Below are 19,488 nucleotides of genomic sequence, written 5' to 3' on the forward strand. Positions count from 1 at the left end.
TTTTTTTCATTTGAAAACCGCTGAAATGTATTGAAATATATTTACCGAAATACTAAAAAAAAAAAGTACCTAATAATATAATATTATTATTTGCTATATATAAAAACGGTTGTAAGTTAATAGTGCTTATACAAATCAAAAATTTTACTGACGTATAAACAACTATAAAGCTTAATTAAAAAAAAAACCCACGAAAATTCTTTAATAGATCATCGATCCTTGGGCTGTCGACCATAAAAAATAAATAACTTATACATATTATCGTTTCTCAGCACTACGTATATTACGTCTTTTAATATACGGTTATATTTATATACATATTTATTGATGTGTAATGACAATTATTTAGCATCGCAGCAGGTATATCATTATATAGGCTCTGTTGGCAATTATATCTAATCACCTGCAGGTTGAACATTAAACATAATTTATAGATTCTGTTTGAAGAAATGTATTAAAAATCACATTTTAAATTCGCCATTTCCATCACCATTTAGCATTTAAAACGAACAACAAGATTTTTTTCTGATTTCGAAAAATATTTGATAGAAAATTGTGCCAAAACTTTGTCAATTTAAAATGACTCTATATTCATTGTAAAGTAGTGTTCATATATAGGTTACCTACTATATTATTTAACATATCCATTGTTACGTGACGTGTACCCGAAGAGATGTGTGTATTTACGGAGTGGAGCGAATGGATATAGTTTTTGTTTTTATACAAGAAACGACGTACGGTAATGTAAATGTATAGGTAGTGTAATATATACCTACCATCATACACGTCATTTAGTATCACTATAGCATTAATATTTTGTTTTGTAGATGTAATACGTATTGTACTGCAGTAAGCGATGATTGGCTCTAGTTCCGCGACTACCGAGGTCGGCACTCCGATTCAATATTATTATAAATATACGTTGCTCGAGTGGAAACATGAACACATAGAAAGGCAAAATGTACACATCTATATTAACAATAATAACGAATAATAGCATGTTAATAATTACTTTTATATATATATATAAATTATATGATCCCTCCCTCTGCTACTACATTTCGTTTTGCTATTCTCTGGTCGGAACGTAAATATAATTATAAAATAGATTTAATATTAATATAGGTATATATATATATTGATCTAGCGTGAACATATAACATTAAAATACCTATGGACATATGTTTTATAGTCATAAGTCTTCGTTTAGATCAAGTTAGTCAAGTTACAAGTTAAGAAAATCTTAGCGTTTCAGATTTAAAATGAAATAAGAAAAAATCATTAAGCATTTATGTTATTTTTTGATAGTTCTAAAATAACATGTAATAATATGAATACGAATAACGAACAACAACAACCAAACTTAAGTTTTTGTTAATTTGACCTTATTATTTCATTCAGGTAAAAAATATATATTATATATTAAACAATATATAGTATATTATGGTACCCGATATACTATATATTTACTATCGTCCATTATCCGCGCACTATACTCGCACTTATACCATCAGCCTAGCGAAGCCGGTATTTTTCGTTCCGCGACACTCCCTCCGAGCTACGATAGTTTTCGAAAACGGGGTGGGGAACGGTTGTGTTCACTCGGTCCGACAACGCCGCTGCAGCGGTCGTAGAATTGCTGTGCATCCCGCGGGGCATTCCGGGTCAAGATAATTATTAATTTATTTCGTTTGCGTATATACATTAAACGTATTATTGTAAAACCTGATGTGTTATATTATACAGAGTGATTCATCGAGCATACTTAATGCTCACCCCGTTTTTTCCTGCAATGATGAATTTATTCAAATTCAGATTTTAAAATTTTAAGTATGTATACTTAAAGCCTAAAGACATTATGTTTTCTAATACTTGGTTCTTTTGGTTCTTTACATTACGTAATTCCAGAATAGTGTCATTTGATGAGGTGATACAAGTTTCTTGTTTTTCATTTGAGAACAACCTACCCTATTTTATTGTAAATATTTAAAGGTGTAGTTAAGGAATATTATAATGTATTCCTATAGTTTGAAATTCTAACCAATAGTTTCGGAATTATTACTTATTATATTTAAAGTACCTACTAACATTATAATGCATAGGCTTTAATAATAATAGTTTACTAGATATGGGGTTTACAGCAATTTGAAAATTAAACTAACTAATATTAATGTATTATAATTTTACAATTTATAAAAATTGTCCGAACATAATAAGTACTATGACTAAATATTACATATATTCATTAATTTATGTAAAATCATTATTGAAGACTATTATGTTTTGTGTTGAAGTTTAATAACTTTCGAATATCTATCTAGTTTTGTCGAAATTGTCGTCAACAATTATACGATTAACAACACACTAGGTGGTTCTTATTTGAACAAACAATTTTTTATCATCCACCCTCCTTATTAATCTTCAAAAACAATTACTAAGTATTTAGAAATATTATTATCCTCAAATATAATCAAAAATTGTATTTTTCTTTATATATATATTTCTATTTACTTTAAATACATTTATTTTTATGTTATAAAAAGGGGTGAGTAAGCTCAGCGAATCACCCTGTATGCTTAATATAATATAAAAATCGAAAGATGAAAAAAAAATTCAAGAAAAATCGAGAACGTACAGTATAGGTACTAAGAAATTTGATTTTAAATCGATTAAGTTATATTTATTTATACTTATGTATAACATTTTCCTACCATGGTTTGGTGTGCGTGTGTGTGTGTGTGAGAGAGAGAGAGAGAGAGAATAATAAGGGTGGAGTGAGATAGAGTTAATAAGAGAGAGGATTGAAAGTGAGAGAACTTCTACTAACTACTCGTATATATAAGATATTATACATTTATGCATTAGATTCGTGCGCAGTACACATATGTTTAAGGCTGGCAGACAGGTAAGTAGGTGTTGTCCGCCGAGTTCCGAGAACAAGGAGCATGTAAGAAAATTCAAAAGATTATAGACGATTATACACGACCTACGTACTTTCACAAACCAAGCAGCAAATTATATCGCGGCGTCAATCTCATGATTGCGTAACGTACGGGCTCCTCGTTATGCGGCACACAAACGCAATGGTTTTCTTTTATTGTTCTTAAAACTAACGATATCGTTATTGTTATGAGATACCTTTGTTTGATTCTTTGATTTTCTGTCATCTGGAAGAGCTTTTGAAGGAAATCAAAATCCACGGGGATGCGCGTCGTCGTTGTCAGTTTTAATTCCAACATCTAACACAATTAAATATATTACTTATATCAAATTATGATGATACAAATAACATAATATTGACTATTGTCTGTTGATACTGTGCCCAATGTGGTTTAAAGTCTTTAAATCGAGTTTTCGTTACGTCATAGGTCTGTCATTAAGTTGCAAAGTTCTGGGGGAGGGGCAGCTTAGCCCCAATAATGCTTATTAGACCATCTTGAAATTCTTTTCGTTTGTTAGTAAACGCTACTTATTTTTGATACAACATCCCATAACTCTTGAGACATTTTTATTTTTTATTATTAAGAGGACGTAACACGCGCATAATAATACAGCATCTTGACATTAAACACGTACACATTATTGAATACACTTACGAAATTTGTTTTTACTAGTTGAAAAATGTCGTGTACCATTAATTTTAATATTAATGATGTTTTAATTTAATTTCATAGATAATTATCAAACATTTTAAGTTCTCTAAATATATCTGTAACTTTATTAGGTACTTTTGTTATAAATTGTGTAACTTTTTACAATGTTAGCTAATGAATAAATTAGTTAATTATTTTGTTTAAAATATCAAGTGTATTTTTTTTTTCATTGAGATTTTTTTAATTTTAAACGATAAAACTTACTGATCATAATACAATATAATCTTGCCTATGTAGTTTATATTCTATAATATAGACTCTGTAGTTCTGTATACTATCTCAATGAAAACGAGTACACGGTTGAGAAGTATTAATAAAATCCCTAATGAATTATATGAGTACATATAGTTATACTGTTACATAGTTCAATCTTACATGTCTTACTTATAGGTAAATATTTTAAATTGTGCAAAGTAATATTATTTTTTGTGGCGTACATTCATTTAGCGTCAACTCCATTCTACTTCGGCAAAACCCTTAAGTTCACAAAATTGTTTTTACGTACTACCATAAGTACTTGTATCGAGACATTATCCTGTCAAAAGTGTGTATCAGTTGAATAAAAAATAGTTTCAATATACCATATGATTAATAGCTACTATAGTAAAGAGTTGAACTGTTCAAAGTTCAAAAATCAAGCCTAGTTTTTTAAAAAATCAAACCAAACTGAACTCAAACAAAAAATTCGAAATTCTATAATTAATATGAACTTCAAAACAGTTCAAATTCCAAAGAAATATTTGAATTTTAAAAACAATTTCTAAAATGTCAAACGTTCTAAACAAAAATATTTTCGGTGTTTATTTTTAAATTTTTAATGTATCGAAAAGAAATATATCCATTTTTGATGCTTGTTTATTATTTCAAAAAACTAGAAACCAACTATTTTTATTTTATTTTTTATGTTGAGAATGAGCGCTGTTTTATGTGGTACTACAGTAGATACATTATACTTATATATACGTCTAAAAAAACGAGCATCAAATTAAGAACGTTGTACTAGAAATCGTTTTAGTACTTCAGTATTCAATTATAATTTAAATTGTATTAAAATATCGCAATACCAACAAATGAACACAATGTGTTCTAATAGTTTTTCGATTATTATATTTTTTAGTTCTATAATGAATATGTTTTTTTCGTTGTTCGGCATCTACACATATTTATATCGAATACAGCAATATAACATTTCAGACGGCTTTTGTTTTGTTTTTTAAAATTGTTGAAAATAAGCATTGTTATTATTATTATTGGTTTTGTAACCTATAATACACATACTTATATAAAAATGCCTGTAATGAATATTTTACGGTGTGGTGACACGTATTTATAATTAATAATGCAAGCAATATTGAGGTCAAGACGGATATCGTGAACATCATGTTAGTGAATTTAACCATTTAGATATGTACAAACGTTATTTACTTCTCAGAAAAGTCAAAACTCGTAGTCCTCGGATAGGATTTTAGTTGATATGAATATTATTAAATCTTAATGCGAGACCTCTCGTGTTAACCGAGTCACTACCATCACGAACACCACTTTTTATGAACCGATCATATGTAAGGGAGATCGGAACAAGAACTCAACTGACGATTGGTGAGATATTCAGAGTCAGGTCACAATACCACTCATCTAACACCTTATTATATTTTTTGCATTCTAAGTTACGTTAAATAAAGATTTTTGTACACTTAATACATCACTTTTGCACAATAATATAAGTCTTAACACTCTTAACTATTTTATAATGACATTCTAATCATGATTTGAGTCAATAATAGTGTTTTGTTTTCGTATTGAGTTTTGTAAAAATGCACAAATGTAAAAAAGAAAAAAAAACTTCAAGATAATATATTGTTTTTACCTACCTATAATTAAAATAGATGTACCTTTGCTGTTTATAAGTAGTACTATGTGATTGTGTATAAGTGCCTGTGGTCTTTATATGGAGTTCTGACTTTTTTTTCTTCCAGTTAATAATAGTTTCAATAGTTCCCTTAACTTGAAATAGCAAAAAAATCTTCTGGAGCTTATAATCATCATATGTCTAAACTAAAATATGAATTATGTATCAATTATTATAGGTAACATATTTTATTACATCCTAGAGACCAACCTATTTGGCACCGAGATGACGTTCTATTAGTGGTTGTCATCGGTTAGTGTAAAGTGTTGCACTGTTGCTGAACTACAATCAACGCTACCGACCTCAACGGAAGCTAACTAAGAACACAATTATTAAATATAACTCAACCTTTTATAGAAATCAATTTTTTATAAGCTGTTAGTCAATCCATTACCATGTCAAATGACAGGGGAGTCAACTAATTCGTTTGCGCACAGTGTCCTATTAATAATAGTAATGATAAAAATAATAATCGTAAAAATAAAACGGTCAATAAACCTTAAGTCACGACTGAGAAAAATTATATTATTCTAAGACGCATAATAATATATTATACACTGTTATCGGTGCCGGTTTTCGTTATGTTAGCCGACCAAAAACCATCACCTGGGTTCTTAGAAATAGTGTCGACCGCCCGTCGCACACGAGCGCATTAAGGATAACGTCTCATCGTCTGCATTGTTAATTCGACAGCCGTCAGTGAACAGGATTCGCCAGATGAAAATAATGATGACGGCAACACGTTTAGGAGATAAAATTGATAGCACTTTGGGTACCTATATATTTACGTACGTATATATAATCCGACCGTATAGGGTTGGATAATGTTCAAGTTCAGTGCATTAATATCTATTAAGAAAATAACGAACCTTTTTATATTGCATCACGTATTACTACTGTATTTTGTTTAGATGTTTAAAATATAAAAATATAAAATAATCAACAAATTCAATTTTCGTGTTCAATGGTCATTACTTTAATTTTTTTTTTTTAAGAGCTGGGCTTCTATTTTTATGCATTCAAGTATTGTAATCAGAGCGATGGGTTAACCTAGCTCAGAGGTAGTGAAACTATACTATACGAAATTATATTTTTTTAATTCCTACATCTCGAATTTCTTGGTAAAAACTATTGAAAAAAGCATTCAGTAATTCATCCATTATTTCAAAATAATATTAAAGTTACTATTATATTATAATATTTTAAAAGTTTGACATTGATCGCCACCAGACATATATTTTGCATTGAGAAAATTGATTCATTGGATATATACTTAATAGTTGCGTCAAAAAAGTCAAAAACAATAAACAATGATAAACAAGAACAAAAATTACACATTTAAAACAGAATGTTAAAAGGAACTTCAGCTATAAATTAAAAAGAAGATAAAAAATAATATTTTTGAAAACTAAATATATCATATATGGTTGAAACGAATTTCACCCTCCCTTTTATCCAACTATTCCAAAAAAAATATAAAAAAACATATCATAAGTGGCACGTTTATATTTTTTTTTAAGTTTTCATTGGAAAAATTCGAAATTAGTTTATAACCAATCTAGCCCAGAGCTGAAATAAAAGAAGGAGTTAAGAGAGATATAGCCCGGGGAAAAATGGGGCTTAGAATATTAATAAACAAATACATATAAACATACTTTTGTAAATGGAAATTTAAAAACGATGTTCTATTTTTATATACAAATTTTAGACCAAATGAAATTTCATAATAATGTGATACAAAAACCATGAATAGACTTTTATCATTACTCAAGCAAAGTGTACTCTTGCAAAGATTTATTTATTTTATTTATTGAAATAAACGTCTAAGTTTGCTCAAGTATGGAATAATAAATATTAAAATAATAACATAATATAAGTAATAACTAATAAGTATAATAACATATTATATTATAACAACATTAAATATGTAATAATAAAATTAGTTAAATATAATTAAAACTTAAAATATATATAAGAATTATGAAAGAAGTGATAAATAATATTCCAAAAAAATATTGTAATATTTATTATACAGTCATACAGATATAAATAATCGCAAAACAAGCATTAAACCGTTTAACACTATTTGTTGTGTTATTATTTATATTATATTTATACAGTTTTATAGTATATTAATAAACTACGCTCAGGAAAAAAATGGTTTAAAAAATATGAATAACGTTGACTTTTAACATGGTTAAACAGTCGGTTTTGAAGAAAAATGTCTAATAAAAAGATCATCGTAAAAACTGGACAAACGGAAAGTTTTTGTACCCACCATTGAATTCTCCGGGATAGAAATTAGGTGATTTGTATATAGTTCAAGAATCAAGATTATTCTTTATTGATTACAAAGGTTAGGTTACAGATATCTGTCTGGTATTCTCTTGATAAACTCTTTAATTTATCCTGGTCAAAAAAACATGAATCGTTTTTTTATATCCTCAGAAATCAGATCATGTTTACGCTATTTTATACAGTGACCTTTGTAACAAAATTATAATTAATGACACAATGACCATGGAGTATATTCATAAGTCGATAAGTGTAAAAATGATGAACCTACCATACAAGTATCCTCTGGCGCCTAAAACCTGTGATATCATTCGTTGTTTTTATCATTATCATTATTATTATTATTATTATTATTATTATTATTATTATTATTATTATTATTATTATTATTATTTATAATATTAAAAATCTCTAATTAACTCAATTTAAAGGTACCTATAATACTTATATTTACTGATGTCATATATTTTTGTACACTTTATCGATAATCCAATGACACACATACACATATATAGTTGGAAAAAATAATTTATTATTTTAATTTTAATGCACTATCATAAAATAAGTACTATTATAATATAGTCATAGTTAATGGATTGGATTGCTTTACAGTTTTTCTCAAGAGTAAGTTTTATTTCAACACTATAAATTTGAATTTTTAATTAGATGGCTAAGGTAATAATGGTATTCAAATTAATTTTATTATAATTAACCATTACATCAATTTGCAAGATATTTACATAAATATTCAATATAAAATAAATACATAGGTATTATAAATACCTTTAAATTGAGTCAATCAATTTCTTTAATATTATAAATAATAATAATTATAATAAACATAATGAATGGCATCAAAGGGTTTAGGCTGCTCTAAGGGTATTTTCCTAGGAGTTTCATAGTTGCATTAACCGACTTAGGTTAGTGCACTCAGAGAGCAGATCATCACAACATTCACTATAAATTCGTTTCAAGTCTTGGTTTCCTAATCAACGCAGGATAATCTTTATTACCGATATACAACCAATCCAAATTTTGTTTTGAAAAACTCAGTACGTTTGTATTGGTACTTCAAATTTTCTTATCGTATTTTTGATAAAATTATATTTAAAACAAAAATAAACTTTTATCTCATAAAACTAAATTATTGTTTAAATTTAGATCTTATACAACCAAGTAAATATTATTCACTTATAGTATAATACTCAACTTTAGAAAAAATCAGAAAAATTATTAAATTACATATATAGTTTTAACAATTATAAATTAATTCTTATCTCGAACATTTCAGAATTTGAAACTAGTAATTGTTAATTACAATTTTTATTTAATTTATCTTAGTAAAAAAAAAATTGATCGCTATATAGTATATAGAGTATTGGCCAATTAACTATTTAATTTATCATAAAATACAGTATATAATTTTACTATAATATAAACGTATACAGTAAAGTTATTCCAAGTATTCATCTTTTTAATTTGTTATTATTATCTGGACTCAATCACTACTAATAAAATCCAGTGTTATAATATCCAACTACATGACTATAAAAATGATTTAGATTATTATATAGGTTTATTTAAAAAAAAAAAACAGCCATAGGAAGAAGAATGTCAATTTATTTAGTTTCGTTACATTTAATCTTATGAAAAAAAAAAGAATACATATAAAAAAATGTTTGCAGGTATAAAATATTAATAAAAATAATATTGTTTATATATTCTATCTTATTTGGAATTGAGTACAAAAAAACAATTAACTAGAAAATAAACTAAGTATCCTTATAATAATAACAAAAATTAATATATGCTGGCGTTAAAATTGTGAAGAGAAGTGCACTATTCTGCATACATTTATGTATAAAGTAAACATTTATTAAAAAAAAACAAAACAAAACCACTAATAGGATTACTTCAAAAAATTAAAACTCATACTACAATGTGTATAAAAAAAATTGTTTAATTGCTTTGGTCTCAAGGAAATCGCATTAAATATAGTTCAAATTATATAAAATCTATATTTAAAAAAAAAATGTCTAGGCTACCACCCAGTTTGTGAAATGTTCACATTATGAACAATATAAAAATATGCGTAAATCGTATAAAATTAATTTTTTTAAAACAATACTGATGCATTCAATCGATAGAAAGTTGTTTGAAGGAACCTTCCATTCCAAATAAATCGTCATGGGTCTTCGGCTTTCCAGGACGTCGGGACTCGTCGGCTTTGATTTTTTCTTGTTCCTGGAACCAATCCTTGTAAGTCACCATTTTTTCGTACCATTGGCCTAAAGTAGTAAAAACAAAGAAAAACATAATAATATAATCATGCCCTGTAATAGCAATTAACTGAATAATTATTTTAATATTACGGTTAATGTCAGCTATCGGTCCAGCTTTTCCTCCATATTCTTCTGGAAGCATGTCCCTTGGTACAAATTCGTTTAAAGAGTCTAACGACGAATGTACGTGGATCTATATGGAAGGGACAAAAAATTAAAATATGGATATATGTAGTTCATAATATATAAATATCATATTGTATTTTATCTATTAAATAGAAAAAAAAATACATAAAATAGTGATTCTATTGTACAGTTAATTACCCTGTTACGTATTTTCTCTTTGAGGAATGGCTTCACAAAGTTGATGATAGTATCAACAAGTGGTGAAACATTTATGACATGCACTTCCTTTAATTTTACTGGATAGGCTTCCTAAAATATGAATGAAAGTTGATTAATAAATTCCTATGATATATATTTTTTCAATTAACACTTTTGCTACGGTTGAATGATTATTTCTAAATTATATACACATCAAATCAATTAAATAATATTCTAGTAAAACCAGTAGATCGCTTAGAAGAAATTTGAAATTTAATTCTTAAATGGATATTAACAAGGTTATCAAATATATTATATTATTTTTAATCATGATTTAATATTTGCTATAATAATTTATAAATGTTGTATCATACAACGATTATAAAAATATAATTCTTATAGTTGTATTATTAAAAATTAGTATAAATACGGAACGATGTATTCCTAGTTTTTCGATCTCATTTATATTAAAGAAAAACATTTTACAGAACGCCTTAAAATCTAGAAAGACATGCAAAAAAAAAATATGATCAAAATAAAGATATCTCCTTTTTTTTCTAATGACATATTTTTGTCTGTTATATCACCTTAAAACTTATATAACTTAAACGAGTGATTTATTTATTAATTTAGTGTTCTGAACTCGATTTTTTTTCTATCATTATTTTGGCAAACAAGTAAATGTTCGCGAAATTCCATGCTAAATATCAGTTCGATGTATAATATTGTACACTATGTTAATTTTGAAAGAAACGATAATTCATTAGACTTAATATAGCATTTGAAAAACAATTATTTTTCTGAAATTAATCGCTATCGAAATACAAGGTCAGTTTACTACACATTCTTTTTATTTCAGTTCTAAAATAATACATTCGTAGATAGATTTCTCTTCTCATCAATTACTAGAAAACACTATAATATATTATTATGTTAATATTTTATCAGACATGTTTCTTTGTTAATTAAATCAGTGGACATTATTAACGCTAAAACGGGGCACATATTATTGTTATTACAAATCAAACATAATATTACGTAATAATCTATACCTGTACACAAATGAGGAACTTTTTGATCAGAGATGGCGTAAACTTGGCAAAGTGGTTGGCGAAATTCGTTGGTGTGGCCACGCTGGCATCCAAAATGTACACATCTCCAGCCACGCCAACGTTTTCCTCCTTTAATCTTATGTCACCGATCATCAACACTACTTTCATACCATCAGCTACAGTAGCGGCCATTTGTTCCAAATCAACACCACTCATCATGACCACACGGCGTCCATTTGGCGTCAAACCCGGAAGTGGTGGTACGTTTCTGAAACACGACAAAACATAAAAATGCAATTAAAAGAAGTATGAATAATGATATTTTCTGCACATCGTGTTGAAGAGGCTAATACTATATGAATATCGCAAGCTTATTAGTAATGCACATGCGTTAATGTGAGGCTTCTAGCTCTTTATTCTGCAAATACAATAGATAAATTGTAAGTTGTAAAGCTTAATTCGTTAGTAATTGAATGTTGGTTTTTAGAATTTTTGAGTTTGTTAATTCGAGGTTATAGTCAAAATTAACCAAGGGAAAGAGGCTAACAACACACTAAGACCCAACTTTATAACTCAAAATCCTAAAATTCGAACAATTCAGCAGAATAGAATTGACTTAAGTACCTCTTCCCCATTATCATTAACTCCACAAAAATAACTGTTAACAAACAATATATTACTGTATAATATAATCATATGATAATAAAACGTATGTACATCCGTAAAAATGATCAAATTCTGTTAATAAATTAATATAGTAAAATATGCAGTCGTTAGGTAGTGTGTAGACTTAAGATGTATTATGACGTAATGTACCTAATCGAAAGTAGAAACGTTCATTAAATATAATGAAAAATATGGAACGGTAAGTGTATAGAAAATAATAACACTACACACTACAATCGTGCATGTTGGTACCTATTTAAGTAATACAATTTAACGAAAATCGATATTCTAAAATATGACAATATGTTCTTAAAAAATTAAATATGAAAAAATAAAAGCGTGTCTTATTCGTTTAGTTTGAAAATAACAACATAACAACCGTGACGATAACAAATTAATTATTATGACACCGAGCTCGATACACTGTGTAAACTATGTAAAAAAATGATATTGTTATCGAATATAATACTAGTGACTGCAGTTATTTATGTTTATAAGAGTTATTGATAAATATTATTGTAATTAGTCGACGAATAATATTCACTATTCAACATTTATAGTATACGTATATGATTTCACATACCATTGAAATTATCTTTTTACTTGTTCTACAATTTTTAAGTGCATTTAAAATGGAAAACATATCTTAGTTTTTGAATACCTTACATAAACTACGTTAGACATATTAATATACATACGCGATTCTCATTATTTCTTTGATTTCCGGTAATGTTGGGTCTCGGTTACTGAAGAACTCCGGTACAGCTGCTCTCATTGTGAAGTACATGTCCAACTTCCTCTTAGTCTTTTCCAGAGAGAATTTGCATCCTCGGAGGAATGTCATGATGCGAGCATCGTCTAAAAAATAGACAAAAATTAGTAGAATACATAATATTGTATTTTACATTTTTCCCGTTGAATCGTTAAGAAAAATTTTTCGACGGCATTGAAGCAATAATTTAAGGACCCTAAACAACTTAATAATATAAAAATGAAAAAAAAAGTTGTAAGTGTTTAAAATAAATCATAATTAAAAGCCAATACCTCTTGAATTACAATATCAATAAATTTACGTTATTTTTTATAACATGCTTATACGCGTTAGTTAATTTATTATCTATACACATGAAGTAAATGTATATTTTACATAATTATAGGTATATTAATACAATTATATATAATATTTATTGTGCTTTTTTTTTTTTTTGAATAAATTTAAACTAACTGTTTATTTTAGAATACTTTGATATTAAGTGCTTGTATAAGTGATACCAAAATTGTATATATACTAGTTACAAACTTAAAAAAAAAAATTAATTTTTAACTAGACTAATTAGTTTTATTGGTCTAATTATTTAGAAAATGTATTACTAATTTAATAGCTTAACTAATAACTAATTAAAATAGCAAATTGTAATTTATATCAGCATAACTTTTTATGTTGAAATATATAATGACATTTAAATAATTTATAATATTGAATTAAAAAAAAAATAATACATTAAAAGAGCATTTTTGACAAAATATTTAGTTATTATTGAAAAAAAATATTGAAGTTGCATAATTGCTAAGTAATATAATATATAGTTTAAGTGTTATTCGAACTTAAGTCGTTTAAAATATTTAAGTATCTATATTCATTATCTCGAAAAATTTATTTATTTGAAAATATTATTTTTGTATAATAGAAAAAACAAAACTTTTAAAAAAATATATATTTTTCACGATTTTCTATTGTAATATTTTTTCAAGTTTTTTGAATATATTTCAAACGATCACATCCATTTTTAATTTTATATCTGGAAAAAGAATATTTTTTGGTGTTCTTGAATATTATGTGAAAATCAAATTCCTAACGAATAATCAATTGAGTAATATCTAAAATGTATAGTTGACTGATCAGTGGATTAGAATGACACAAATCAATCATAAATAATTTTACTACATTTCGAGATGAACTGCGGAGCTTACCTTGAAATTGCGGCAAGTGCGGTTGCAAACGTAACCATTCCTTGATATGTTCCAGATCCTTCTCCCGGGTCGACACGTCTTCGTTTAGCTCAGTGCGGATGTGCTGTTGCATTTCCATGGTGGGTTGTACGAGAGTCATCTTGTCGGCTGCACAGAAAACCAATAGCAATTACAAACCGAAACCGAGGAATACAGTGACTATGTCGACGGCGTATAATAATAATATGTATGCAAAAATAATATGATAAAAACAATTTATAATAGAACGATGGAGGATAAAAATCACCGTCCGAAAGAAAGAAAAACAATTATTATAAAAGTAAACCCGGTCAGGACTACAGCCAGCTGATACTGCACGACAAAACCACGCGCAACTATGAGTAGGTACACGTCTTCGGTGTAATAATAATAATAATAGTAATAGTAATACGAAAGAGAAAGTTACAGCCGCGCGCAGTATACGTATTATATGTACTTAAAACAGTTATATATATACACACACGTTATGACGTGTAATGTGTGTAGCTGTGTAGGTAAGAAAAAATTAATAATAATAATAATAATCGTTTGTTGCATAATAATGACCACAAAACCGACTCCGTCACCATGGCCATCGTCGCGTACAACCATCTCCGGATCCGTTGGGTAACACGTCGTAATACAAAAATATTTTACACATCTAATAATACGAGACATTAGATATATTACAAGTGCGATCACATTACACCCGACATCCGATTGACCTTCCGCGGACGTTCGAATTTTCATCAAGGCGCAATTTTCCGTGGTCTTGCGTTCGATTATCGCCGTACCGACAAAATCACAACACTACGCTAACATCATAATTTAATACCTGGGTATTAATTGTTATGTTTTTGTTGTTCTCTGGTACGGGTTTCACACGTTTCTATCCGAACCTATCCTGTCAATGTGTAAAGGTCGTACGAAATGTGTACCCATAGCTAGAGCCGATTACCGATGGTTGTCCTTCACACGCTACTCGAAAACATTGCTTTTTTCACGATGATTCGCAAAATATGACATACACATGTCAATATTTTTAAGTGTCCGACATACGTCATATTATGGGAAATACACGAAAATATAGGCGCGCAAGAGATTGTCGAGACGGAAGACAGAGTCCAAGGACGGACACGCGCGCGGGTTATCAACAAACATTTTTCAACAATTACAGTCGAATACACGAATAGTACCTATTTCAAATACAATAATATCATATATTGTGTAATATATTTGTTTTAGTTTATTTATTTCACTGGGTGTTTTTTTAAAGTATTTGTGTCTTCTATTTAAATAAAATATTTCTATTCACTGTAGTTTCATACGCATTATTCATGTTTAAGTACTTTTCGTGTTTAATAACAAGATAGGTAATGTAAATAAGCACTAAATACTTTTCATTTTTCACCCTATCTTATCATCAATAAAAAAACAACTTGTATTCGTTTCAAATCAATAGTTTGTGCTCTTCCGCCACTGTTAAACAAATGTCCACTACGAACAGATACTACCTCATGCTTAGACTATCTCAAAACTTTCAAGTCGTACAAATTCGAAAAATAATTGGTCGTTATGAACGGCGATTACTTTTTTTTTAATAAATAATTATAATATTTATGCAATCATTCGATATAAACAATAATTTTTTTTTTTCAAACGCATATATTATTTTGTACTTGTATTTTATTCGATAAAAATTTAAGTGCGAGTAGCTTACATTTTTTATTTAAATCCAATTTCAAAATTATTCACTGTTAAGGTATATACTGTGGTGTTTGACGACGTTTATTTTTAAAATTTAAATTTAATCGCATTTTAAAGCTGTGGAAAGGGTGCTAATGAGATGAAGTTTGTACATTTGTTAAGCGTCGCCAAACTATAGTTATGCATCAGGGGTAGCCAATATTAATAGGTTCGTGAGCCATATGGATAAATAAAATTATACCAAGAGCCTAAATGTTTACACATTCCATATAATTTAATAATTTTTTATAAATGTAAACCTAAAAAATTAAAATTCATAGTAGCAATAATAATAATAACATTTTGGTTTCATAAATAGTCACATCTTACAATGACGTAAACCTTCTGTGACTCATGGTTCATGAGTCGCAATTTAGCCATCCTAGTCTTATGTACTTATATATTAATAAGTAATAACCAATACCAACGCCCGGCGAATACAAAACGTAACAAAAATCTTATCATAAACACTGTCGCAATGAAAAAAAAATAACATTTACTAGACGGGTATCACTTTCTATACTATTTGAGGCACTCGAGATTTATCAGCAGAATAAATAGTAATATTTAAATATAAGTAAGATAGTTATTATTTTAGGAGGTACATACGTATTGATACAACAACGTAATAATACAAACAAACCGGAATCGTCAGCGAAATAGTGAGCACATCGCAATGAAAAAATTGACGTAACTAAATAAATTAAAATATTATGTACAGGCAATATTATAATAATATATTATTATTATACTAGACTATTATATCAGCGTCAAAGTAAACCGCCGATAGGAGAATCGTTCCGTCAAAATCGGCGGCCTGAAAACGAAGGAGGGAAAAAACGAAAACGGCGTATGTGCGTACGTAGAATACAAGCGATAATTACACAATATTATAATAATACGATTTATTAAAATTTAGACTTCCTCTATACGCTATTTTAGGACTAGGTCATCAACAACGTAAGTCGGACGACGCGTTAACTGCAGCGATTTAGGTATAACTCAGCAATTTAATTGATATCTTGGTAATAACCAAAACGAGCCGTACTATACGGAAAAATAAAGTTCAATAACATGTCGTTATCAAGGCTTGAGACTTACAGAGCATTTTCGTGTTATTTTGTTAGTTATGCACCCATGTCCTAAACTATGTGATATGATAGAAGCACGTTTAAAGGTACCTACGCTATAAATTCGTTTCATACTAATAGAAATAAATACCAAGCGGCTTTAGTGCATATTTTTGCATATTTTAAGGTATTTACATTGTTTTTCTCTATATTTTATCATTATTTTTATAATACTCATGCGTATAGCCATAATTAATGCAAAGACCTGCACTGTCACTGCGCGTGAAAAAAAATCCTCCTGGTGCTCGTCACGGTGATTGACGAACCTAGCATGTTATAACACGATTTACTTTGGGCGATTCGTTGCAGACGACGAATACAAATATTTTCTAATGCAGTATTAAATACCGTATTCATTATCTTCATAATTAATCATTTATTTTATAAATATCAGCAATGGGCTTGTATTTGTAAACAGTACCGACTTTTAATGGAAATAATAGCGATTTAAAGTTTACGCGCGGGTGTCACCAAACACTTGTTCATTTGTATTAGCACTGCGAATATTTATTAATTTTATCGTTCACCAATTTATTCGGTAGGTATAGTTTGTAAGTATTTTCGGCGGGTACAGAATTTATTATCATAAAAGTTGGCCCAAGTTAGAATGTCTTTAAAGCATATTTCTTAAGTTACCGCAGTCATGTTGCATAGATAATATGACTATAGCAAGCATTTCTTAAGTGTTTCAAGCCTGAGTCACCATTTTCAACGCACCAGTGACGACTGATCGTGAGCCTCAACATACGGTCTTGCCGTGTGGAGGATCGGGTAAGACGGCGTTTGTCGAAAACTGTGTGGAACGACGCGTGTTGTATTTCTTCTGTAAGCCATTGCCATTGTACAACGAGTCGGCGCGTCATTACCACATCGTCAGTTTCAATTACGAAATATAATAAATTATTTTTTATCCGAATAGAATCTCGCATACACATACACGCACGCATGCATCGGGTAATACGTCGAGATAAATGCGTATATAGATGGTACCAAAAATAATTAAAAAACATACAACTTAAAAAATATTATTCCATTGTGCCGCTTCTGTATAACGCAGAAAGAGAAACTCGCTGCTTACTCGTGATCAACAATATTACGTTCGCATATATTTTTTTTTATCGTAGACACCTATTATGTTATATTGTTATCTTCTGTATAGCGACGCGCGTTATGTTCCCCGACAATGTACGTTTAATGAAATTTATTAAAATTGGCACACGATTTACGTAAAATAATGAAAAAATGTTTTCGAAAACAGCAAATAACTATTGACAGACGAAATCTGTCTCACGGTTCTGACACGTTTAATATAATAACAATAATAATAATAGCTATATGGGGTGGGTGTCTCTTGCCAGGATAATCGCGGTGATAAGGATAATATGATTATAAATTCATAATTTTATCATTGTCGCCCACTAATAACAATAATTACAATACTGTAACAAATATTTTTTTGCAACCGAAATAAAATGTACTAAACACGCGTACGCGGTGGATAAAATATCCTTTCACTTAATCACGATAATTCGTGTTCGTTAATAACTCTCAAATCATCGATATAAAATAATATTTAAAATTACGATCTTAGTATACCTAAATGGAGTAATATACAATTTTAAATTTTACTGTATCCATAGAATAATAGACGGGTTATAGTAACGCACTTAAGACTATTTTAACTTGATCGTACAAGACATTTACCTTTTGTGAATTTCTTCGACGTAAATCCGCTATAGTTTCTGCACAGTTTACCGGATACTAACTTCGGTGTTCCAGCGTGTGAATGCTTATCGTATGAGGACGATGGCAAAGTGTCGATCGGTATGAAGGTATACACGGTGGAAGCCGATAGTGCGATGGAGTAGGGAAAATACAGTGCCCACGGGGGAATGATGCATAATATAAATATATGATATAGACGACTTTCACTCGCCTTGGGGGCAGCAACGACATAGACTTTACGAGATTGCGTAGATTTTTTGTCTATTGTGCACGTTGATAAATTGAATACCAAACATTTACAAACCGAGGACAAAAAAGATATATAATTCACAAAGAATATTAATAATAGTGCAATAAAGTGATAATGATAATAATTTTATGATAGGTCTGTATCGAATTTTAGGTTTAATCAAATCACCGAACTACGAAATGTTTGGCTTGAAACACCGTCCGATTGACCGACCTATATGGGTAACCTCTAATCCGCTGTTTCGATAAACTTGACCTGCAGTATTCGACTTAAAAATATATGCACGTCGTCATCATCGTTATAAATACAAAATGTTCAGCCAAAATATGCTTATAATAATATATTTTTGAATTTTTTTCTTCCATTAATATTAATTAATTGAGTTTTTCTGTATAGTATGTTTGCAACGGTATCATTATCGAAAAGATTTCATATACATTATTATTTTCAACGTTTTTGTTTATTAT

The 19,488-nt window shown here is 28.7% G+C and overlaps 1 protein-coding gene across 1 annotated transcript; it reads right to left on the minus strand.

Annotated features, from left to right (window-relative positions):
- Window positions 1-9,615: 9,615 nt before the first annotated feature.
- LOC112602160 (alpha-tocopherol transfer protein-like) lies at window positions 9,616-18,877 on the minus strand. The gene is made up of 7 exons (XM_025350113.1): window positions 18,751-18,877; window positions 14,153-14,299; window positions 12,880-13,039; window positions 11,516-11,783; window positions 10,464-10,574; window positions 10,230-10,332; window positions 9,616-10,145 (listed from the first exon to the last, which is right to left on the minus strand). The coding sequence occupies exons 2-7, from the start codon at window positions 14,289-14,291 to the stop codon at window positions 9,994-9,996; spliced, it is 933 nt and encodes a 310-aa protein (XP_025205898.1). The 5' UTR covers window positions 14,292-14,299; window positions 18,751-18,877; the 3' UTR covers window positions 9,616-9,993.
- Window positions 18,878-19,488: the final 611 nt, after the last annotated feature.

Source organism: Melanaphis sacchari, unplaced genomic scaffold (assembly GCF_002803265.2).
Source record: "Melanaphis sacchari strain LSU unplaced genomic scaffold, SCAv2.0 Contig84_pilon_pilon, whole genome shotgun sequence".
NCBI lineage: Eukaryota > Metazoa > Arthropoda > Insecta > Hemiptera > Aphididae > Melanaphis > Melanaphis sacchari.

Excerpts from the sequence above, each read along its gene's own strand:
- LOC112602160 (XM_025350113.1), bottom strand. The coding sequence starts at position 14,291 with ATGACTCTCGTACAACCCACCATGGAAATGCAACAGCACATCCGCACT. Across the intron at positions 13,040-14,152 it reads GCACTTGCCGCAATTTCAAG|ACGATGCTCGCATCATGACA; the intron begins GTAAGCTCCGCA and ends TCTATTTTTTAG. Across the intron at positions 10,575-11,515 it reads AGTTCCTCATTTGTGTACAG|GAAGCCTATCCAGTAAAATT; the intron begins GTATAGATTATT and ends TTCATATTTTAG.